Source organism: Neofelis nebulosa, chromosome 1 (genome assembly GCF_028018385.1).
Source record: "Neofelis nebulosa isolate mNeoNeb1 chromosome 1, mNeoNeb1.pri, whole genome shotgun sequence".
Lineage (NCBI taxonomy): Eukaryota > Metazoa > Chordata > Mammalia > Carnivora > Felidae > Neofelis > Neofelis nebulosa.
The window spans coordinates 11,293,141-11,319,283 of NC_080782.1; the positions used below are offsets into that span (position 1 = coordinate 11,293,141).

At 39.9% G+C, this 26,143-nt stretch overlaps 1 protein-coding gene across 2 annotated transcripts in view; it reads right to left on the minus strand.

Annotated features, from left to right (window-relative positions):
* The window catches only part of DNAH5 (dynein axonemal heavy chain 5), a 289,955-nt gene that overhangs the window by 188,536 nt on the left and 75,276 nt on the right, over positions 1-26,143 (minus strand). For both annotated transcript variants that reach the window (XM_058715840.1, XM_058715830.1), the window contains exons 7-17: positions 25,386-25,562; positions 24,245-24,358; positions 23,187-23,294; positions 20,729-20,851; positions 19,956-20,171; positions 16,448-16,555; positions 11,106-11,191; positions 9,737-10,058; positions 8,590-8,796; positions 3,541-3,712; positions 968-1,113 (exon numbers count right to left, since the gene is read on the minus strand). In XM_058715840.1, the coding sequence (XP_058571823.1) occupies positions 968-1,113; positions 3,541-3,712; positions 8,590-8,796; positions 9,737-10,058; positions 11,106-11,191; positions 16,448-16,555; positions 19,956-20,171; positions 20,729-20,851; positions 23,187-23,294; positions 24,245-24,358; positions 25,386-25,562 (1,779 nt within the window). The remainder of the gene's footprint in view (positions 1-967; positions 1,114-3,540; positions 3,713-8,589; positions 8,797-9,736; positions 10,059-11,105; positions 11,192-16,447; positions 16,556-19,955; positions 20,172-20,728; positions 20,852-23,186; positions 23,295-24,244; positions 24,359-25,385; positions 25,563-26,143) is intronic.

Consider the following 26,143-nt stretch of genomic DNA (forward strand, 5'->3'; position numbering starts at 1 on the left):
GAGAGCAGGGGACAGAGGATCTGAAGTGTGCTCCGTGCGCTCCGTGCTGACAGCAGCAAGCCCGATGGAGGGCTCAAACCCATGAACTGTGAGATCATGACCCGAGCCGAAGTCTGACACTCAACCAACTGAGCCGTTCAGACATCCCTTAATCGGCCATTCTTATAAATCATCCTTCTAGTGGAGATGGTCTTGAGGACTCCTGACACACCATATCAAAATCATCACTGATGAATTCTTATAATCAGGATGCCCATCGAGAACACTGCAGTGATGCCAAAGTGACATTTCCAAAGGGCCAATTCATGGAACACTGTTTGCAGGATCTTAATCCTGGTATAAGGAAGAAAGTGTTCCATTTGGAAAAAAAAAAAAAAAAAAGTGTAAGAAATAATGGGTCAAAGCAAGTTACAAAGGCTCCCCCAGTAGATCTTCTGAAAGCTGTTATTTGAATATGTTAATGAGTGAAGAAGCTGCCAGGGTAACTGGGGGAACGGTCCTTACCCTGAGCAATCTCCACCCAGACCCAGCTTTCCCGGTTTCCTGGCAGTGACTCTGGAACTGTGTACCATTGGACACCTGTTTGGGGAGCAGTGCTCCACAGAAATGTTTAAGGAAGAAATTCTGTCCTGAAGCTATTTAAAACAATCGCCTTATTAATTAGCACTAGCATACTGGAAGCTCTTCAACAAAATAGCTCTATTTTTCAAAAAATATGGAAAAAAATGAGAAATGCGTCCCATGGCAATTTCCCCTCCTACTGGTCTGAAAAGAAATGATCTGCTCTTCGTGTCTAAGTGACTCCTTAGATACGTTCCTCTTCATTTTCAAATTACTGCCAGAAAGCTCTGCGTTTGATCACACCTATCACAGACCAATTACAGACAGAAGAAAAATATGTAATTTATGCTTCGAAACATGCCCTTTATTTTAAAAATTTTAATAAAAACATCAATCTCCTAATAACCTTTGTCATCTGGAGGAACTCGGCGCAGGTAAGTGGCTCCTCCTGGGGAAGCCGGCAAAGCGGCGTGCTGCTCATTTCTTCCAGAACGGCATCAATGCGAAACTCCATCAGATCGTTGACTCTGTCAAGCAGCAATTCCAGGTCCTCTTTGGAAAAAAATAAAAGTGAATACAAAGGATGAAGCACTTTTCTTTTTTCAAAAAAAAAAAAAAAATGTACACGGCCAAACTGCAGTGGTGAAATCAGGATTATGGTCACTGGGGACCGCTGTGTCTCTCTTGGTTTTCTCACACTGTCCTTCCTCTAACTGGTTTCCCGGCTCTGGCTCTCTCGACCTGCCTCTCTCTGACTCAAGACTTCAAGGACTGGCTCGAATGCATCTCCCTCAGGAGGCTTCCTGTGACTCTGCACATATTCGAATTGCCCCCTCCTCCTGCACTGGCACTGACCCCTGAGCATCCTTCTAGCTGTATGTGCTCCATATTGCCTACTCATCTACTCATGTGTCTCTTCTTCTTCTAGAATTCCTCCTTGTCATCCTTGCTTGTTCTACACAGCTCTGCACCTATTCCTCAGGAGGTATTCAACAGATAATTCTCTGTTAAGATTTTGTTTTTAAGTAATCTCTACACCCAACATGGAGCTTGAACTCACAACCCCGGGATCAAGAGTCACATGCTCCACCAACTGAGCCAGCCAGGCGCCCCAACAGATATTACTGAAGTGAAACAATTCCCTCGGTTTTTCTTTTACTGTTAGTATCATAAGGTACATTTTTTTTAAGTTGTGCTGAAGTAATATTGAACACTAAGTTCCATAGACAGAAAGGTCAATTCCAGAGGAAATTAACACTTTTACATCAAAAGTAGGAATGATGGTTAATAAAGCTCTATCTAAGGGATAATATGGTTTTCAACGGATACCACAGAGTAAATTCTCTTTTCTTCTGATACGGTTTTCATCTAGGAAATGAAGTTAAAATTGAATACAGGAAAGTCCATGTTATATACTCATGATGTATCAAAGATGTAAAATGTTCCCTTAAATAAATACCTTTACTTCCTATAGAATAAGGCCTTAAAAGTTTTCAACCATTTCTAAGTTAATATCAAGATACCAAAAAGTTTTGCCTGGTAAGCTTATTTCCAACTAGAAGACAGCCAACACTTTTAGGTAAGCATGAATGCTCAATAAAATTCTTTACTGTTTCTGATTCTATAAAGCTTCTTCGAGGACATCTGTGAGCCACCCCATCCCCCAAGATATCCACATCCTAATCCCCTTCAAATGCTACCTGATATGGCAAAGGGGACTTTGCAGATGTGATCAAGTTAAGTATCTTGAGATGTAGAAACTGTCCTAAATTATCTAGGTGGGAATTATCTACACTAGGTGGGAGCAGTGTAGCCATAAGAGTCCTTATAAGAGGAAAGAAGGAGAGTCAAAGTCCATGGAAACAGAGAAACAGAGAGAAGGAGATTTAAGAATACTATGTTGGGGCGCCTGGGTGGCGCAGTCGGTTAAGCGTCTGACTTCAGCCAGGTCACGATCTCGCAGTCCGTGAGTTCGAGCCCCGCGTCAGGCTCTGGGCTGATGGCTCGGAGCCTGGAGCCTGTTTCCGATTCTGTGTCTCCCTCTCTCTCTGCCCCTCCCCCGTTCATGCTCTGTCTCTCTCTGTCCCAAAAATAAATAAAAAACGTTGAAAAAAAAAAAAAATTTAAAAAAAAAAAAAAAGAATACTATGTTACTGGCTTTGAAGATGGGAGTGACCATGAGCCAAAGGATGTAGGTGACCTCTGGAAACTGGAAAGGATTCTCTCCCCCAAAGCCTCCAGAAGGAACTATCTGTGCTGATACCTTGATTTTTAACTCCCTAAGAGTCATCTTGGACTTCTGACATCCATCTCAGATCCTTCATGTAAATCGCAAAAAGAAAACAGAATACGAGAACTAAGGAGAGCTTCTTTAGAAGCTAGCTCCTGTCCCAGGTAACATAATAATAAGACATCCAAATGCAAACATTCTAATCCGAATATCCTCTAGGGAGAATAGTACTCAAGTATAGCTTGGTAGAGCCTGTTCTAATTTGGTTGTGATAACTCTTATTATGAAGTTTTTATACCTTTTATTAAATATCTCCTTCTAGAATGTTAGCCTATTTCCTCCTGTTTTAGTTCCCAGGGAGATGTATTTTGGAAAGAATATTGTTTTGGAGGCAAGGAAACTGGGTTCTAAACTCACCCTTACTGCTTACATCTATATCACATTAGCAGTCACCCAGCATCTCTGGATCACAGTTTTCCAACTTTAAATTGACCATCTTATTGAAAGTCGAATGTCCAATAGTAAGTATGATTTTTAAATGCAGTTAATCTCTGGGAGATAAAATTAAATAGTGAATTTCCAGGAAATTAATGAGTTCATGTATTTTGGTAAAATTCCCTAAGGAACAGCTTAAGAATAACGGTCTCATTTCATTATTTATATCCCAGTATCTAGAAGAAATTATACAATAGACGTTAAGAACGCAGCCTTTCAAAAATGAGAAATAATAACTATTCAGACAGACTTACTGATCTTCGCAAAAGTGTTTTTTAAGTACGTCTCAATGTTCAGTGACGTCCAGGTCAGTGCAGCCAAGCCAGGCTGGAGAGCTTCGTCCACTTTAGCCAAATGAGGGACCATCAGTTGCTCTATGATGGGAGGCATTTTTGACTTCACTCTCTGGTATTCGGCCAGCATCATCTGCAATGAAATGGAGGTTAAATGATCAATGAATATCACACTTCTACTATCTCATTTTTTTCTTATCCAAAAGGATGGCTTTTAGTTAAAGTCCAGCTGTAGGGCTCCAACAGTAGCCTGGCAGGTAGAGTGGCCAAAACAACACAAGAATGGGAGAGGCAAAATCTCTCCCTAAATACAAATTCCTAATCCAATGAAATACAGCTGAGAGAAATTAAGAGTAGGAGTTTCTCACCCCTTCCCCTGCCCAAAAAGGGGAGAAAAGTTCTAAGGTCAAGTGACTTTCTAGACCAGGTTACCAGTGACTTAGTCTGTGCATCACTAAGCTCATTCATTCAACTTTGTATGCTGGCACCACCCACTTCCTGCTCCTCTGGGCAATTCCTGTGGACCATACTCATCACCCAAAATGCTGGGGTCACCAGAAATCTGCCTCAGCCCAAAGGAAACAAAAGCAAAAATGAACTATTGGGACCTCATCAAAGTAAAAAGTTTCTGCACAGTGAAGGAAACAATCAGCAAAACTAAAAGGCAAACAACAGGATGGGAAAAGATATTTGCAAATGACATATCAGATAAAGAGTTAGTATCCAAAAGCTATAAAGAACTTATCAAACTGAACACCCAAAAAACAAATAATCCAGTGAAGAAACGGGCAAAAGACATGAAGAGACACTTTTTCAAAGAAGGCATCCAGATGGCTAACAGACACATGAAAAAATGCTCCACATCACTCATCATCAGGGAAATACAAATCAAAACCACAATGAGATACCACCTCACACCAATCAGAATGGCTTAATTAACAACTCAGGTAACAACAGATGTCAATGAGGATGTGGAAAGAGGATCTCTTTTGCACTACTGGGGGGAAGGCAAACTGGTACAGCCACTCTGGAAAACAGTATGAAGGTTCCTCAAAAAGTTAAAAATAGAACTACCCTACGACCCAGCAATTGCACTACTAGGTATTTATCCAAAGGATACAGGTGTGCTGTTTCGAAGGGGCAGAGGCACCCCAATGTTTATAGCAGCATTATCGACAATAGTGGAAGTACAGAAAGAGCCCAAATGTCTATTGACAGATGAATGGATAAAGAAGATGTGGTATATATATACAATGGAATATTACTTGGCAACCAAAAAGAGTGAGATCTTGCCATGGATGGAACTAGAGTGAATTATGCTAAGCGAAATTAGTCATCAGAGAAGGACAAATACCATACGACTTCCCTCGTGTGAAATTTAAGATACAAAACAGATCAACATAAGGGAAGGGAGGCAAAAATAATATAAAAACAGGGAAGGGGACAAACCATAAGAGACTCCTAAATATAGAGAACAAACTGAGGGTTGCTGGAGGGGTTGTGGGTGGGGGGGATGGGCTAAATGGGTAAGTTAAGGGGCATTAAGAAGACACTTGTTGGAATGAGCACTTGAAGTTATATGTAGGGGATGAGTCACTGGCTTCTACTTCTGAAATCATTATTGCGCCATATGCTAACTTGGATGTAAATTCTAAAAAAGAAAAAAAGAAAAAAGAAAAGAAATCTGCCTCAGCCCATTGCTGGAATCATAAGCCAAATCTTTTTTTTTGTTTTTTGTTTTTTTTTAAGGTATCTATATATTTTTGAGAGAGACAGAGACAGTGTAAGAGGGGGAGGGCAGAGAAAGAGGGAGGAGACAGAATCCCAAGCAGGCTCCACGCTCAGCGCAGAGCCTGATGCAGGGCTCGAACTCACAAAACCATGAGACTGTGACCTGGGCTGAAACCAAGAGTCAGACACGTAACCAACTAAGCCACCCAGGAGCCCCACGCCAAGTCTTGATGTAAGACCCAAAGCATATAAGGAGTCAGGAACCAGCGTTGATCCCACCAGATGTCATGGCTTTAGGTATCATCTGTATGCCAAAGACAACTAAATTCGCATCTCAGCCCAGATCTCGCTCCTCAAATCCAGAATCAAACAAAGCCTAAGCCTATTCAATATCTCCAATTGAATATATAAAAGACATTTCGATTTAACATGTCCAAAACTGAAAGTTTGTTCTTCCCCAAAACCTTCTCTGCCCACAGCATTCTCCATCTCAGCTGATGGTGGCTTCTGTCTGTCTCTCCCACCCACAGGCAATCCATCAGGATGTCTTGTTTGTTCCACATTCAAGAGATCCTATATCTGACCTGTTTACCATATGCAGTGCTACCACTATCGCTGACTTTCCTCTAAATTACTGTAACGGTCTACCGTTGTCTCCCTGCTTGCACTAATGCCCCGTACAGTCTGTGCTCAATTTAGCAACAAGAATGACCCTTTCAAAATGTAAATCAGCCTGGGTAATACCTCTGCTTACAGAGCCACATGCCTTCCCATCTCATTCAGGGATACAAGTTCTTATGTTGGTCTACAAAGATCTACCCAATCTGGTCCCCATTACTTCTTTGATCTCATCTCTAATCATTCTTCTCATCCCTTACCTACTCTTGCCCTACTGTCATCCTTGCTGGTCCCTAGCCTCAGGTCCTTTGTATCCCCTTCAAAATAATTACTCGAATGCCATCTTCTCAATGCGGCCCGTCCTGAATACCTACTTAATATTGTAAACCATCACCAAAAACCACCCAAACATTTTATCCTGTGTCCTGCTCCATTTTTTCCCATAGTGCCTATCACGTTCTAATAAACTATGTAATTTATCTATTTAGAATGTTCATTGATTATTTTCAGTCTTACCCAACTAGAATATAAGGACAAGAGTTTCTATAGAAAATTCTCTTCAAGAATTTTGTCTGCTTTGTCCAATGCACCTGAAAGAGTACCTGGCATATAGGAGGTGATCCATCAATATTTCCCTAATTTATTAATTAGTTGTTATCAGAAGGAGTGCTTGTGATTACAAACTCATGGATTCTGTCCTACAATGAAATTTACCTGTTGTATAATATTGAACTGTGTCAGTATTCTGTTCATATATTACCATTTGATAAAATTTGTTTAATGCTTATCTTTTATTTTTGAGAGAGAGAGAGAGAGAGAGAGAGAGAGAGAGAGAGAGACAGAGTGCAGGGGAGGGACAGAGAGAGAGGGAGACACAGAACTTGAGGCAGGCTCCAGGCTCTGAGCTGTCAGCACAGACCCCAATGTGTAGCTTGAACTCACGGACCAGTCCGTAAGATCATGACCTGAGCCAAAGTCGGACACTTAACTGAGTAAGCCACCCAGGTGCCCCATACATTACCATTTTAAATAAGACTAAAAGTACTTGCAGCCTACCTTTTTTCATAATGTTAGTATTAATAATAATTATAAGAAAGTAAATTTAATGTACTTCTTAAATACAATTGTTTTTAAGATCATATTTGTAATGTGCATGTTGATACTAGTTTGTCATTAGATCAAAGTTTACCCAAATGTTTTCCCTGAACTACTAGCCCTAAGAGATTCTATAAGGAAAAGTGGTCCCTGGATGAATAAGCTTGGAAACCACTGTATACATGATCCCCCTTCTTGGAAAGTCACAATTAAAATTAATAATTCTGCAAAAACCACAAGAAAGAAGTAAGAAACCCAACGGACTTTGTGAATTTTGTTAAACCCAACATTTCTCAAATGGACCACATAATCCTTTCTTCATACAATACTTTTCTGCAATTTCTCTATATCCTTTCAATTTCCATGAAAACCACTTTGAAAAAGCCTATGTTGGATGGTTCTATTAGCAGCTACTTATACATTTCCTCAATCAATTATTCACAGCTTATCTATTTTCAATGCCCATCACTTATTCTACCTGGAAAGCAAATCAGCAGACCTTCTACCTCTCACCTTAATCCTTTAACCCCATGAGATATTATTCATTTTATAGATAACAAACTGAGGCTTCAAAGGGTAAAAACAATTTGCCCAAAGATAATGATTTGTATCCAGATCAAACTGGTTTTAGAATCCATTCTCATAACTATTAGTCTATGTGGGCTCATTTCTTTCCTGTTTGAACTACACTCCAAGGAACAGAAGAAGAAAACAAGCTCTCAGCATAACTGTGGGAACCTGCGAGCTCTGTTAAATATTCAGCACAATAACTCTGCAACATCTGAGGTGGTCCTCCAACCTACCGAAATATCTGTTCTTACCAGTTACTCATGTTGCACACTTGTCCTCTTCTGTCAGACCCATTAACATTGGGGCAACCCGTAGCCTTCTACTCCACTTTATCTACATTCTCTTCCTTGGAGATCTCATCCAAGACAATAACATTAAATACCAACTATATTTTAAGTTTATCTATTTTTTTTTATTAATCTCTACACCAAATGTGGGGCTTGAACTCATGACCCCAAGATCAAGAGTTGCGTGCTCTTCCCACTGAGCCAGCCAGGTGCCCCTAAATGCCAACTATATTCTTAAAATTCTCAAAAATAAAAAAATAAATTTAAAAATAAATTTAATAAAAATAAAACTCTCAAAACTATGCCTTCCACTTTGACTCCTCCACTCTACTCCAGACTTACATATCTATCTGCATGGATAATACTTCCACTTAGATCTCTCAAAATCATCTTCTACTTCAGATGGACATTATTGATTTCCTCCTGTAGTTAGTTTTTACGATAGTTTTATCGTAAAAACTATCATGCCTTTTGCTCCCACTTGAATTCTTGCAATGTCTTCCTGGTGCATTCAGACTTATAGCCTGGGTTTACATGATCGGTGATGAGCTGGCCTCCACCTTCCCTACGGTCACATTCCTTCTCAATCTCCACCTCAGTCATCCTGAGCACTTGCTATCCCTCAATAGTGACATACCACCAGATTTTTTTTTTTTTTTTAATGCAAACTGGGCCTAGCCAGAAACAGGAAAAAATTAAAGTACCATACCTTCATGTTACTGAAGTTCTTTTTGTATACATCCCGTTTCTGGAACAGGGCAGCTGCCAATGGTGACACTTCCAGACCCATCTGTGACATGCACTCTGTCTCTCTAAATAAGGTTAATATCTGTGGGTCAAAGTTTACAAACAATTCCCCCGTGCCTGGAGCCTTCACCAATAAAGATGCCTCAAGTCCTATGTGAATTTCTTCAATCTGTGTCAAGAGATCAACATTTTTACTATTAGAAAGTTCAGCGCCTCGACAGGGGGTCTAGCTCAGTCATTTCTGGGAATGATGACCAGTAAGTGTTCTTCCTTGGATTTGAGCTGCTCAAACCAAAGACGACACTCTTCTTCCAAGGTCACTTTCAGAAAAGTGCCTTCGAGCTCTTGGTAGTGATGCTATGCAGTCAATCTGACAAAATGCCTGGGTCATGACCCTCTCACACCCAACAGGTAAGTGGACACTGCAGAGGCTTCTCAAAACCCGTTTAGCTCCCTGATACCGTCGTGCCCAACTCATTATTCTTCCTAGTAAAAGTTTTATTCAACCCACTAAATTCGGTTTTAGTTATCTAAAGAAACTATGAATACCACCATGGAGACCTCTCTGTTATTGGCTCAGGCACCAAGAGCTAAACCAGGAAAATGGGCTAGCATTTTAGGGGGACTGTAAGGCTGAATTTCATCCTCTGAGATACTTCCCGTCAGTCTGCAAAGACATACAAGAGTGGGTAGGGTATGACATACAATTTGATGAACCCAGGATAACCAAAGAAAATTTAAGATTTCGCTTTACAGAGACATACTAATGTTTAGCGACACATCAAGGAAGTTAATGGATTCGAAAAAAGTCCGAAATCCTAATCGACTAGGTAAAAGAACCAACAAACAGGATCTTCTTTCTCTCTTAGGAGTTTGTAAATTAAATAAAAATGAGTTTCTGTTACCTGCCTTATAATTTTTTTCAAAATCAATCATTATTTTTCTTCATGGACATATTATACTCTTTGACTGATTACCTACATTCAACCAAACCTGTCTTATGAAATACCCACAAATCCAACTTTCTACAGGAATAAAATGCTAGCAGAGGGTTTCCTCTTGACCTGGCAATGAAGACGTCTTTGAAGGGCACACATGTAGAGACTCACTTGCTGAAGCCATGCCCTGTGGTAGAGAACTTCAAACTCCAGGAGGACTTTGGCGACCCTGTTGTAACTGCGAATCACAGGCTTGGCTTCAGCTGTCTGTAGCACAGCCGGGTGCTCCTGGAAAAGCTGCATTGGTTGCTGAATCCTCTGGAAGAGCTGTCGGGCCCACAAAATCTTCCCAGCAATGGGAGGCTGATCTCGACCCAAAGGAGGATCGCATTTCTGCTTCGTATACAGCTTGGAGATCATATTGACGTCAACCCCATAGTTTTCAAGAATATGCCGATATTTGTCATCAATACCAAGATTAGGTATATTCAACCTGAAAAAAACCAAAAAGTGAATGGTTTGAATGAATGGGAAGATACCTAGCAATCTCCTTTATTAAGATTTATTTTAGGGGCACCTGGGTGGCTCAGTCAGCTGAGCGTCTCTGGATCTCAGCTCAGGTCATGATCTCATGGTTCATGAGTTTGACCCCCCACATCAGGCTCTGCATTGACACTGCAGAGCCTGCTTGGGATTCTTGCTCTCTCGGCCCCTCCCCCACTTGCACACTCTCTCTGTCTCTCTCCCTCAAAATAAATAAATAAACTTTAAAAAAAAAAAAAAAAGGTTCATTTTAAAACCTATGGCAAAGGAGGGGTCCCTAGCTGACTCAGTCAGTTGAGCATCTGACTCTTGATTTTAGCTCAGGCCATGATCCCAGGGTCATGGGATTGAGCCCCACATCAGGCTCTGTAATGATACTGCAGAGCCTGCTTGGGATTCTCTATCTCCCTCTCTCTCTGCCCCTCCCCCGCTCACTCTTTTCTCTCTCTCTCTCTCTCTCTCTCTCTCTCTCCCTCTCTCTCTCAAAATAAATAAATAAACATTTTTTTAAAAACATACAGTAATGGAAAAAAATGAGATATTTGGTTGGCATATTTAAAAAATCAGAATAGTATCAATCCATCCATTATCTCAATAAAGTGGCTTTAAATAATAGTATTGGGATGCCTGGCTGGCTCAGTAGAGTATGTGACTCTTGATCTCAGGGTCACGAGTTCAAGCCCCACATTGGGCATAGAGTTTACTTAAAAAAAAAAAAAATAGTATAAATCCTTAAAATCTAAGCAAAACCATTAACCTGGTAAGAATTTTTTTTAATTACTTAAACATTAAGTAATATTATGATAGACAATCTCATGGTAGTTCAAAGCTAACAGGAAATAAAACAAACTCTTAACATCTGAAGAACTTAAAAACTCTGACCTTGTTATGCAGACTGTCGAGAAAGGATTTTAATTAATAATAACAAAATAAGCTAAACTGTGTTCATATGGCCCCAGTTTTAGAAGACAGAATAGAATCTGTTTCAAATTTTTACCTTTCAAATTTCTTTAACATACTTAGAGCTTGATTTGTGTTCTGAATCTTTTCAAATGTAACATCCATGAACTTCTGCAAGTCGTTCTGAAATAGAGTAAAGTCTGATTGTAAACAGTGAATTCTCATTGGAAAAGTCCTCTTTCCTTTAATTTTTTTAGAGTACACATTCTTTAGTTTCAGATGTACAACATGTTGATTGAACCAGCACTCACCACATAGGTGTGGCCCACCGGCTGCCACCATAAGTTATTATAATATTATTGATTTTAAAAAGTCCTATTTAGCAACAAGACAGAAGAGTTCCCCATTCTCTACGAGCACATATAATATAGGAAAAAGCATAACAGAAAATTTAGTCCTCCCCTGAGCTTGAAAGATAAATGCCCAGAAGCCATAACAAAGAGGGTCTTGAAAGCCAGGGCAATCACAGGAGCTGGCACGAAGTCAGGCTCCATCGGCTTGGGTCAGATACAGGGCCTGAGGGGCAGGAAGTGGGGTTTTATCTCAATGTGGGTAGAGAAGCTGTGGGGTCCTAACACTCTCCACAGATCGCTGTGGAAAGCCACAGCCCTTGAAATGCAGCAATAATTCTGTCCACAAGGTAGGGAAAGCAGCATAGGGGCTTGCCATCTGCCCAGAGTCATGAATGGATGAACCAGGCCCCCTGAATCAGGATCCCGCACCTCCTCTGTAAAGGGCCAGACAGTAACTTTTTTCAGCTTTGTGGGGCATAGGTCTCTTTCACAACCACTCACCTATCACCATATGCAGAGGCAGCCACAAACAATCCATAAGCAAAGATGCAGGGAGGGTTTGGCCCTTGGGCATAGTTTGCTGATCCCTGCCCTAGAGCAAATGAAATCCTATGTCTGCACCACACCTAAAAGAGGCGTCTGAGTTTAAACTACACATGAGATGGGGGGTGGGGGAGGGGCAGTGCCTAACCCAAGAAATTAATATAACAGCTAGTCTGGAATAGCGAACCCACTGGGGCCCCAGCAGAAGAAATGTCAAACTACTCTGTAGAAACACTTCCAGAGCCCAGGAACATAAAACCACTACGGAAAAAGAGATTAGTAAGTAATTCCTAAGAATTTCAAAAGGAATGACCTAAATACCAAACTTTGAAGAAATACCTCTTTCATTAAGCCCTCAGATCGATTTTCCAAAATGATTTTCATGATGAGTTGTCCTGAGAACCTCACATATCTTACACTATCGTACAATTTTATGTAAAAAAAAAAAAAAAAAAAAAAATCGCACCAAAAAATGAAGCACGTGATTTATTCTTGGTCATTCTAAGATTTAGTACAGTTGTCATTACAATCTAAATTGAGTTCAGTAAAGACAAAAAAAATATTTCATTATTTTCTATCTCATGCTTCAAGGTAAAGGTACAACCAATTCTTCTCAATTTTACCAGACGAAAATTTTGAGCCTCTACAATTCTAAAGGGATCATTAACTTACACACAACTGGGAAGCCAGTTGCATATGCAGTGAGAATTAGTACCAAGATGAGCTTGACTGTACACAAATCATTTGGCAAGACCAGATGGAAATATCCAGGACACCACTGGAAACACTGAACACTTGAAGAAACATTGCTACCTGGGGGGGCTCCCTACCCCATTCAGCAAAGTCCCAAAGCTGAAGGATCACTACACCTATCACAATACATTCTTCCTCTCAATACTTCTCACTACTCCTACTAAAACTATATATATATATATATATATATATATATATATATATATATATATATACACACACACATATACCATTTTACATATGTTATATATTACACGTATATTAAATGGCGCTATTTCTTCTGCAAAAACCACATCTTAGGATTGAGAAATTGTCCTGCACTAAATAGTACAGTTAGCCTAACTAAATAAACATTCAAATGTTGTCACTACATTAAAAAAAAAAAAAAAACAACTGTGTATAAACCATGCACAACCAGAATATTTGCAATGCCTCCATTACCTCCCTAGAACTACAGACAGCAGCTTTACTGAGCCCTAACATTTGCACCTGGTTTTCCTTGCTTTCCTACCCTGTGGCTTCACAAAGGCCTATGCTAAGCTCTGTATGAATATTTAAGACCTTGAATTAGTCTTCTTTTCCCTCTTCCTTAGGTCCATTCTGAGAGTCTTATGGAATCTGGCCATGGAATCTTCATACTAGTCCTCTTACAAGTTCTGGGCTCTCAGGTCCTTCTCAGTCTTCTCTTGCCTCAGCTTGACATCTCAACAGCTGGTCCTTTGTTAAATACTGCCTTCCTCTGCCTTCTAGGCTCTGCCTGCCAGACTTCTAATGGCTCACCTGGTTCCAAGGCATTCGCTCTCTGACCTGTTAGCACCAGCATGAACCAGGATTCCAGGCTCTGATCCCCTGGACACAACCCTGATCAAAATCACTCATGTACTGCCACCCCCCCCCCCCCACCACCACCACCCATGCCCTCCAGTCTTTATCTTGGAGACACCAGTTACTGGTCCCCTCTATCTCTTATCTCCAAGGCTCATCACCTCTGTCCCCAACTCTAACCAGAGCTGTAGGAAAGTCAGTATTTTCATCCTGATTTTATAGAAACAAGGGCTGAATTCAGTGAGAGTGGGTGAGTAATTTAAAGGAGAAAGGCAGGGGTCTCCTGAGTGCTTCAGTCAGTTGAGTGTCTGACTCTTGATTTTGGCTCCAGTCATGATCCCAGGATCATGGGATCAAGCCCCTCATCAGGCTCCACACTGAGCATGGAGTCTGCTTGGGATTCTCTCTCTCCCCCTCTGCCCCTCTCCCCTGCTCACATTCTCTCTCTCTCTCTCTCAAATAAAAAAATTAAAATTAAAAAATAATAATAATAAATTAAGAAGAAAGGGGCTGGTTAAGAAAAAGAGAATGGAGGGGCACCTGGCTGGCTTACTCAGTAGAGCATGTGACTCTTGATCTCAGAGCTGTGAGCTCGAGCCCCACATTGGGTGTAGAGATTAGTTAAAAATAAAAATCTTGGCAAACCATAAGAGAACAAACTGAGGGTTGATGGTGGGGGCGGGGAGTGGAAATGGGTGATGGGCACCGAGGAGGGAACTTGTTGGGATGAGCACTGGGTGTCGTAAGTGATGAATCATAGGAATCTATTCCCGAAGCCAAGAACACACTGTATATACTGTATGTTAGCTAACTTGACAATAAATTATATTTTTTTTAAAAATCTTAATCTTGGCATGTTAAAAAAATATATGTACCTTGAAACCATATGGAGAAATAAAGATCTCAATAAAGGCAAATACACGAGCAATTATAAAAATAAATAATAAATAAATCAATCCTTTAAAACAATAGAAAGAGACAAAGAAGTCAAAGGAAAAATTGGTCATTCAACCAAAGAAACAAGTAGACCACGTCTGAGGTGTAAGATGAGATAAACAATAGTGTTGAATTAAAAAAAAATTATGAGAATAGGCACTAGTAATCTACAACTAATGCTTTAAAGCCAGGCTGTAGGGCATTTATAAAATTATATTCTTGGTATTATATAAAGTAAGCACAGTCTTGAAAAGGTTTCCCCACTCCTCTGGTGTCCCCCACCCATGTCTGTTCTAGCATCAGCCTCGTCTCCAAAGCCTCCTCTCTGAAGCTCCACCAGTCCCAGCCAAGCAGAAGACAGGGTTATTCTCCTAGGCTCACATCCTACCCTCACGGGTCGCCGCAATTATCAAATCCTACCTGTGTTCCAGGCCTGTCCTGTAAGTTGCCCTGGGACTTCTTTAGAATATGTCTTTTTATCTTTGAATCCTCACTTCCGGGCACGGTATCAGAATATTACACTTTTAGAGTTGGTCATTTTAGCCACTATTTGCCCTTCCTTAAATAAGGTACTCATTATTCTAACATATATGTGCTTATATTTTAACCATATCACATGTCTGCCGCTGGCTGTGAGCTCTGAGGGCAAATCTACTTGATTTCCTTCTGTCTTTATAACCCACAGCAAAGAAGCATAGTTGGTAATTGATACACAGTAGATGCTTGTTTAATTGCAGTAAATCGAGTTCTTACGAATTCCTTACTCACACACTAATTTGGCAAACATTCCTTCCGCTCTCTCCAGTTAGGTAAGGCGCCCTGGAGACACAAAGAGGAATGAACACAAGCCCTGCCCTCAGGGTGTTCACCGTCCACTTCTATCCACCCCCACACAAGCTACTATAGTGCCGTGTGATCTGAAACTGCTGGGAAGGGAAGCTGGAGCAGAGAATCAGCACCACCACTGCCCATCGCTTCCCATCGTCCTCATGTCTAATTGGCCCCCAAACAAGGTCATTGCATAAATTACCATAGGCACTATATCTTCCCATCAACCGAAACATTTATTCTAGCATAATAGTTAAAAACTTGAATGCTAGAGCCAGAATGCCTGGATTTAATCCCGACTCTCCCAGTTGTTATCTCTGTGATGATCAGATGATTAACACCCATAAAGTGCTCAGGACAGTACCTAACATATAGAATTAGCTCATTTTGTTATGATTCCTTTTTACCATTGGACCCACCCTTCAGAGCTCTTTTTCCTTGAAATGTACAAACTGACTTCGAAACAGAACTTTTGGGAAAGAAGTAACAGAATGCTCATTTTCCTTTTCAAATCAGAAAGGCATACACTTCGGACTTCACTAGGATGAAAAGAAGTCTGAATATGAAACTTCGGTAGACACCGATGGGGTCATCTCCCCCTCACCCTCCTTGATTCTTCTCTGATAACACTCACAGCCCGCTCCCCCCCCTCCAAGAGACCCAGACCCCCCCATATGGGCTGGAAGTCAAGATGGCTGATCAGTGCGGGGGGGGGGGGGGGGGGGAGGGGAGGGGAAAGGAAGAGAGAAGTGGGCTGCAGACCAAGAGGGGTCCAGGTGCTGAGTGGGTCCTGGCACCACTGTTTCTAAAGCCAGCTGCAACCCTGGCTTTGCAATCTGGCAGACAGTTGGTCATAATCATTGCTATAAAATAACAAACAAATAGAAACAAATTTCTATATTCTAATAACTCCACGTTTCAACAGGAGATGAAAGTTAATTTTCTAAGAACTAAGATGGAAGGCATGAAAAAGTATGATTACAGATCATTATCCAAAGCTATATTTATGACCCTTTAATCCATGAAAAAGAGCCTTCAATTATTAATGTGAAATCACAAAATGCAGGCTGAGGTTGCGATCGGTCACCTCTATGATGAAGCCGCCTCTCCCTTCTGAATGGTTAATGATTAGCAACAGCATCATACAGAAGGGAAAAAATAAACACACGGCTGTCAACAGGAATTTTATTATACAACTTACATGAAGGTCATTAGTCTGCTTGCAAAACTCTTCATAATCCTGGTCAAAATCCATTTTCCTCTGGTCTAAGAAATTATATTCCTTTTTCTTTATGGTGGCAACAATACTCTGAAACGTTATGAAAGAAATAAGACATTGTCTCAACATTCTTGCAATACTCAACTAAATAGGACCTTTAAATGTAGAACCTGTATAATCATCTTTCAAAAATCAACTTAAAAGGAGCCTTATTTCTTTAATTATTCACATGGCTTAATGCTTATCAGGGGCAATAGAATCTTGCCAAGTGCATTCAGAGAAATCATTTAGAAAGCATTTTCATGAGGTTTTACATATTCCTGAAGAAAAATATAAAATAAAACCATAGCTGAAAAGCAGGAGAGGTGTTTTCTCTAAAAATTTCTCTGGGGTGCCTGGGTGGCTCAGTCAGTTGAGCGTCTGACTTCAGTTCAGGTCATGATCTCATGGCTTGTAAGTTCGAGCCCCACGTCTGGCTCTGTGCTGAGAGCTCAGAGCCTGGAGCCTGCTTTGAATTCTGTCCCTCTCTCTCTGTCTCTCTCTCTGTCTCTCTCTCTCTGTCTCTCTCTCTCTCTCAAAAATCAGTAAAAACATTAAAGAAAATTCCTTTTTAATTTCTTACTAATGATATCTGAATTTTTTTTAAAAAGTCCAGAGTAGAATTACTAAAACGTTTTTCACTGAAAAGTTTAAGTCTTCTCAGAAAATAAATAGCCGTAACAGAACACAACCAACCTAGGAAGAAAATAGTTGTAGCATCTACAGATGAAAAACTACCTTCTAAGCCTCACATGTCTTAAATAAAACATCAAACCGCAATCTGCCATTTCAAGAATCTCCAGAATTAACTGCTTCCTCCTACCCTGCAAAGCTACAGTCTGTGACTATGAAAGTACAAATCAGGCAACTCGTCTCCTTGAGGATACTATTATCCTAAGGTTTGTTTGCTCGGAATAATGAGCTATAATGCTCTATGATCGTTCTTAACCAGGTACTAAGCCATTCTCAAGCTCAGGTGCCCACATTGTTGACACAGGCATATAATTTTTATGAAGGAAGTTGGGCCTCCTTCCATCACCTCGTCTTCAAAGTCATTTCCATTTAAACATCAATTCACATCTCTCAAGAGACAAGTGTATAAAATGCAGAACTCCTTGAATCAAGTTTACTAACTAAAACAACCTACTCTTTCATGCCGTATAACTACAAAATTAGCTCTATGTAGACACTATATACATATGGTGCCATCCATCATGTTATGAGCATTGAAAAGCTGCATTACTACATTTTAATGTGGCAAGAAAGAAACAAACAAACAAACAAAGAAACAAAGATTTGGGGTCCTTAGAAAATTCTATGTTTGGATTTAATGGTCACTTAAGAGTATTAAGCTGACAAACATGAATCATGACCTTCAACCAACTAATCCAACTCAACCTAGTAAACCATTTACTTGACGGGTATTTATTGTGCACCTATTACAGGCTAGTGAACTCTGAAAACACAGGAAGGAGCTGAAAAAAACAAATGTCCCTGCCCTCAAAGAACGTCCAGCCTCGGTGCGGGATGGGGTCAGAATCTATGTAAAGCACAAGTGAATGGACAGGATAATTTCACACAGTGAGAAAATGAGTAATGTGACATTGAGTGCTTGAGAAGAACAGAGATCAAGGAAAACCTAACCAAAAGGGTCATTTAAATGAAGATCTACAGGCCAAGAAAGAGTAGCCGTGTGATGGTCCAGAGGCAGAACTTTCCAGGAAAAAAAGCTCTATAAGCCCCAAGGTGGACTGAACTGAAATGACCTGTGTCCAGAGAACATCAAAGGAGAAGAGAAGCAGATGAGGAGACAGGAGGGGTGGACAGGACCTTGACAGCCACACAAGGAACCGCGGTTTCACTTCCATGGTCACCATTTTGAGCTTCTAAACTGGTACTAACACACAAAAACCTCACCAGATGCTTTCAGGCACCATCTACATTTTAGCCCACTATCCTCTGGTACATCCATTTTAATCAGTATTTCACATTAGATTTGTCGATTTCTCTTCCCAGTGTTTTTATCAGGTTAGAACAGTCTTTATCTGCATTTAGATGTATAGCTCAACTTCTCCTTCAAAAATAAACTTTGACATATGCTCCAAAGTTATTTTCTCATTAAGAATAGAAAATAAATAAACTCCAAGCTGAAAACTAAATGAATATATTCGGTCTTTGTCTTGCAAAACTGTCGGTTTCAGGTATAGATTATCTACCCTGCAGATAACACCCAACCCACCTAAAATGTTTCCTGCTATATAAAAAAGGTCTTTTCTCTTACTCTCCTAAAATCTGGTCTACTCAGGAAATGAAAAAGATTCCTTATATTAGACTAAACTGTTAGAGTACAAAAACTAATGTGTGGCAGTAGATTTTACGATTCTTTTCAAATTCAAGTCCAAAAAAAAAAAAAAAATTAGCTTTTAATATCACTGTCCCCAAACAAGAAAAACTTAACTATATCAAGACTAAGAATTCAAAACCCATTTTGTTCAGAAATTGTTTTTCAAAACTCTTCAAAACATTATTAGATCGCTGTGCCTGCTTTAAAAACTAAGATTAGTTACACACCTACCCTTACAAGATAAAGCAGTTAAAAATCAAAATAACTAGAAACTGTTGGGCTAGGGGCGCCTGGGTGGCTCAGTCGGTTAAGCGTCCGACTTCGGCTCAGGTCATGATCTCGCGGTCCGTGAGTTCGAGCCCCGCGTCGGGCTCTGTGCTGCCAGCCTGGAGCCTGTTTCCGATTCTGTGTCTCCCTCTCTCTGACCCTCCCCCATTCATGCTCTGTCTCTCTCTGTCTCAAAAATAAATAAACATTAAAAAAAAATTAAAAAAAAAAAAAAGAAACTGTTGGGCTAAATTAAAATCTTTTATTTCACTAAAATACGTCCCTTTTATTTTGCTAACATAGGTCCAAATAAAAAGATTAAATGCAGCCATAATCAGATGCACCCAGAACTCAGTGTCAGTTAGTGCCTGAAGCATAGTATATGTTTCATTAAATATTTCTTGCACGAATAAATGAAATAATATGTTATATTTAAACATTTTTCTTGTGCTAATGAAAATGCTCTTACTAATGATGATTAATTTTAGACTATCGGTAAGTCATTCTCATAATCACATACCTGAGAAGAACATATTAGCACCATTACACAATTCTCAAATAGATTTAATTTCTTTATTGTTCAAGGGTCATGAGCTTACATCTAACATTACAGATTATTTGAATCATTCTAAATATAAATACTTGTACGAGATATTAAAGTTTTAGTTACAGAAAAGGTAGGAAATTTAGTTTTAAAGGACAGAACGTCGGGGGCGCCTAGCTGGCTCCGTCAGTGGAGCGTGCAACTCTTGATCTTGGGGTTGTGAGTTCAAGTCCCACGCTGGGTATAGACGTTACTTAAAAAAAAATAAAATCTTTAAACAAAAATGAAGTACAGACCTGGTATTTAGTGACCATGTCTTCCAGCCCCTCAATTTTAGAATCTTGCAGGACTGAGTATGTCCTGAAGGTTGTAAAGATATCTATTATCTTGGCAAGACGTCGGTGGAAAGTTTCAAATTTTCCAAAAATATACATCTCACTAAATTCAAATTGTTTCTCATTTGGATCTTGTTTAAGCTTTTGTTTTGTCTTGTGAAAGCAGCGCTGGTATTCCTTAAAATTAAAACCCAAAATATTAGAAAGGGAACATACCCCAGGTTATCAACCTTATTCTCTCACGAGGAAGAAGCTGTAAATTCAGAGTGGAACTTCAAACCCTGTCAGTGTCATGCCTTTGCGTGTGCCCATTCTTCAGCTGGCAATGTCATCATTTCCTAACTCCCAATCTAGCAAATTACTAATTATTCATGAGGCAACTCAAAGGCACAGCCTTTCCACTTGATCCCACTGTGTCAGCATTAGCCTAACTCGGGGTCTAACTTCCAATTCATCCTCAAGAAGCTAAAGAAGCTACCTCATCTTTGCATTTCTGGGACTGAGTGTAGCATCAGGACATCACAGGGCCCCAAAACAGCAGAACAAGTGCATAAATTTTGAGAGCAGATTTATCAACATTCAATTTTCTTCACAATAAAGAATTACTCTTTTACAAAAAGAATTACTTCTCAGCAATCAACAATGATAACTGCTACGTGATTAAAGATGCAGCAGCAAAAACCACGTAAAAATAATAAAATATTATCTAAACTTGTAATTAAGCTGACCGTTACCTGCTTGAGTTTAATTGCAGACAGTATCTTTTCCACAACAACATCTTGCGGCTGGCTCCAGATGGACGCAGTTCCATTGTTGGTAATGTAGGCTTTACACGCAGATATCATCTGATTCGTCACCTGGAATTTCCCAATAAAATGGTGCTAAGTACATAAAACAGCCATCACTCATAAACTGAACTGGAGGGCCCCTGACTCCTCTACCTCTCAGGGTGTACAATCTGTGACCTTGACACTAGGTTTCTTTTTTCCCATCACAGCCATGATCTAGCACTAACACTTTTTTTGCCCCAGCTCTTTTTTTGCCCCAGCTCCTTTATACAAATGACAAACAAAAATTATTTATATTTCAGGTGTACAACATGATCCTTTATATTCATATGCAGAGTGAAATGATTACCATGATAAACACATGTACCACCTCACAGTTTACCCGTGTGTGTGTGTGTGTGTGTTGTGTGTGTGTGTGTGTGTGTGTTGAAAAGACGTCAGATCTGCTCCCTTACCAACTTTTGAGTACACAAGTATTACTAACTATGGTAGCTATGCTGTGCGTTAGATTCCCCAGAATTTATTCATCTTCTAACTGAGAGTTGTAGCATCTCCCTGTTGCCCGCACTCCCCAGCCTCTGGCAACCACCCTTCTACTCTCTACTTCCATTTGTTCATCGTTTTTCGATTCTAACATGTACTGTCAAAATCATTTGTGAAATCACAGAGTTGGAAGCGCTGTGGCCAATCAACAATTCAGGCCCCCTGGTTTATGCAGGATGAACATCTCGACCAACCAGGAGAGAATTCACTGCCCCGTCTGAAAGCTGTTGAGAGTTCCCCCAGTCTCCTTAGGTGGGCTGCTCTAACATGTAACTCACAGTCTCCAAGTGCCATGGAAAGGACTGTCCACCTGATCATTTCATGACACCAGGAGCTGTAGCAGAAATGTTAAAAAGGAGAAGAAAAGAGTCAAGCTGACATCCGTAACCACTAATATTTTATCCATTCCTCCAAACTGCAAAAAAGAAGCTTCAGAATTTTCTTATGACTTTTTTATAATGTAAAAGGAAAACCAGATGACTATGTATGCACGGAATGGCATGATGTCTGGGACAGGCAGTGCAAAGGCTGGAGGAGAGTGTGGAACAAGATGGGTGTCATGCAGACAGAACCTGGGCGACAGGGACTTGGGGGTCTGGTGTATAATTCTCTGTCCTTTGTACCCGTCTCAAAATTTCCATAATGAAAGCTAGTCCAAAATTAGATAAATGATGGTTTCACAATTTGGTTCAAAAACAAGCCCTGCGGATAATGTGCATGAAGTCTGGAGCGATGAAACAAATTGGCTTTGGAGGCTCCTTCTCAGGGAATATCCCTCAAGACCCTCACATGTCCTTTTAACATGGGAAGAAGTGGAGCAACAATCTCATGGATTCCCCTCCTTTCTCGACCTGAACTGCCCGACCGAGAGCAGAGAAAAGGGAGCCTCCTGTCCAGTTCTCAGGCTGGACGTACCCCTTCCCAAGAAGAACCATGCCTCCTACTATGCGAGCATTCACCGCACAAGTCCTGATGAGGCAGAAATGCCTCTACTGTAGCCCAACATGTAAAATTTTCACCTTGGTGATGAAAGTCATTTCCTTCTTAGAGGCTGCTCAAAATGGGGAAAGCAACAGTGCTCACCATAAACGCTATGAGTTAGGACATACGGTTGAAACATCGTTATGTGTTTTGGCAGAATCATTATAATTGCTTTAGGGTTACTGAAATGTTGCAAGTGGCTTTTATGACCATGATAACTGTTCTAATAACACCAAGTAAACAACTGTGGCACCAAATAAATTTGGAAAAGTGGCACATAAAATATAAAACAGGAGAAAGCCAGTTAAATATAGTTTTTCTTAATTAAAATTTACCCAAAAGGAATAAATAATGTGCTAAATAACATAGGGGAAAAAATTCCAAAAAGACTCTTTGTTAAAATTTTATTATATAAATAACACAATTATTGGGGTGCCTGGGTGGCTCAATCGGGTAAGTGTCCAACTTCGGCTCAGGTCATGATTTCGCAGTACATGAGTTCGAGCCCTGCACTGGGCTCTGTGCCGATAGCTCAGAGCCTGGAGCCTGCTTCGGATTCTGTGTGACCCTCTCTCTCTGCCCTTCCCCCACTCATGCTCTGTCTCTCCCATCTCTCAAAAATGAATAAACATTTAAAAAAAATTTTTTTTAAATAGCCCAATTATTTATTATAATAATTATTTTGGGAAACAATGCTTTACGATTTGCAAGAATCAGCCTCACGAATACACTTAATTCTATATCTATTTACAGATTAAAGTTTTTTTTAATTGTAGGATACATAGATATTGAATTGTGCCCATATGGTAATTTCTAATTATCAAAAAATCAACACTGCAAAAAAATACAAGTGACCATGGGATCTATGCTACGAACTTACCTTTACAAACAGAGACGTGATCTTCTCAGAGGTGTTATAGTAATGGGAAATACTATAGATCATTTTAATTGCATTTATAAGTGTAGGGATAGCATCAACCATGGATATCTAGAAGACATCACAAAAGTTTTCAGAGAAACAAATACCAAATTCAGCAAAATTCTGATAGTATAACCATTCAATCTTCATTAGAATAAAATTAGCTAAGAGATTTTTAGTTAAATTTTTAAAATATTATCTAACACTCCACACAGATGTATTTAAAGGTAATTTCATTTTTATTAGTCATATGCAGTTAATCAAATTTGTTTCAATGCAAGAAACATTAACTGTCTGTTAATGACAAGGTTAACATTAATTTTGTAATCAATAAAAGCAGGCACTCCCTAAAGTTAAAAGATAAAACACCAACCGATAACTTTTCCAACACCTCTTTGAATATCATCCAGAATGTCAATTACAATACTCAATGGAAACCGGAATACGCAAAAAAGATTCTAAAATATAATACTGCCTATCCATCTCAGAGAGATAGACAGATAGACAGACAGATAGATACAGATAGATATATACATATGTACAGCTGACCCTTGAACAATGAGGGGCCAGGCACACCAATCCCCATGTAGTTGAAAATTCATTCATAACTTTTGACTGCCCCCCCCAAAACTTAACTACTAATAGCCTACTGTTGACTGGAAGTCTTACCGATAATATAAACAGTTGATTAATACATATTTTGTATGTTTTATGTATTATATACTATATTTTTACAATAAAGTAAGCTAGAGAAAAGAAAATGGTAAGAAAGATAAAATATACTTTCAGCAATATACGGTATTTTTTGGAAAAAAATCTCATGTGTAAGTGGACGTACGCCGTCCAAACCCATGTTGTTCAAGAGTCAACTGTATACATATAAAATTTTCTTGAGGCTAAAAGGAGGTTTCTAAGACTTTTCCAACAAACTTTAATATTAATGAACCAAACTCCATGCTCGATTCCACCAGTGCAAAAGGTTTATCAGCAGAGTAAGCAAGTAGATTTCTTCAACTCACAGGGTCACTACTGTACAAGGGGTCACAGCATTTTTCAAGTGTGTACAAATATTTGACATTGTCCTTCGCTTCATTAGCTGCATCAGTGATTCGAATATCCAGCTCCCGCCAAGTCTAAGCACAAGACAGGAAAGCAATTTTTATGCAATTATTATAAAGGAACTTCCAATATAACAGCTGCTAACAGCCACCACAGGTCCGTTTTGTCAGACTTCCAGTTTATCCTGTGCATCTCACATAAAACTGAATCCACAGGAGTGAGGGGTATGGCCACGTTGGAGAGCAATTTAAATTTTTTGGCCGAATGTTTAAAGGTATCTCTTTAAGGCCTTCCCTTATAAAATCTACTCGCTAACTAGGACAGAGCATCAAGAGGGCAGCACCTCCATTTGAACCCACACTTTCTCTCCTCCACTGGCTCCTGGATCCATTGTGCACCTCACTCCCATACTTTGTATGGTAAGAACCAAAGGAAGCCTCCAGCACACAGCGAGCAAGAAACTGAATCCTGCAATGACCTCATGAGCAACTTGGAGGCAGATCCTCCCCCCAGGTGAGCCTCAGATGAACCAACACCCTGACTGTGACCTCAGGAGAGATCCTGAGTCAGAGGCACCTAGCTGAGTTGCCCCTAAATTCCTGACACACAGCACACAGACTGGTATGTAATATATGTTTGCTGTGCTATGTTGCTAAGTGTTAGGGTAATTTGTTACAGGGGGATATAAAACGAATATACTAGGGCTAATATATATATATATATATATATATATATATATATATATATACACACACACACACACACACACACATATATATGTAAGTTTTTGTTATTACAACTCGTGGTTAGTCTGAATTCAAAATATATACATAATCGTGATGTTAAGCTACATGCGTCTTAATTACATGCAATGCTCTCTAATAATACATATACATACATGTACACCAGCCAACAATTACTCTTAATTCAAAGGCAATGTCCACAGTACCCAGAATTATAAAAGGGCAAGATTATCCAGTCTTCAAGTTTTTTCATAAAGGTATAACAACATTTCTCTGTTCCTAGTTACTCTATGACATGAAAATACACACAGAGAATTTCCATTCCCGTTTCATAAAGCAGAAAGAAATGGCTGACAACCTTTAGAAGTTTAGACCTAGCAGCAGCAAGCATTGCCAAGACAGCCTTCACATCCGGGCCTTTTAATTGATCCAAAAGGTAGTTAAATTTGGACAGTCTTTTCTTCCAGTGCTCCAACTCTGCTCGGGGCCCGAGGTCATCCGCTTCCTTACGCAGCTGGTTGTTTTCAGCAAGGACCTGATAACGCACGGCAGAACTGTGAACCACTGAACGGGGCTGGCGGTATGAAAGTTATACACTGGGAAATAAATCAGTTATGCTTTCTGGATCATGATATATTTGTATTCATTTGCATGCTTCAAGTGACAGCCTTTTACCTGTATCCATTTTTAAAACTTCAACAAAAATTTAGTGAACATGCTCAAATTGAAAACTACTTATTTAAAAAGTTCTAATGAGGGGCGCCTGGGTGGCTCAGTCGGCTAAGCGTCCGACTTCAGCTCAGGTCACGATCTCGCGGTCCGTGAGTTCGAGCCCCGCGTCGGGCTCTGGGCTGACGGCTCAGAGCCTGGAGCCTGCTTCCAATTCTGTGTCTCCCTCTCTCTCTGCCCCTCCCCCGCTCATGCTCTGTCTCTCTCTGTCTCAAAAATAAATAAACATTAAAAAACATTTTTTTAAATAAAAAAAATAAAAATAAAAAAAATAAAAAGTTCTAATGAACTTTTGGAGGACCTGACCTCAGAACATTTCTTTGACTCTTCAATTACCGTACACCCTTAGAGCAATATAACCTTGGAAAGTCTGCATGCCTTAAGTTG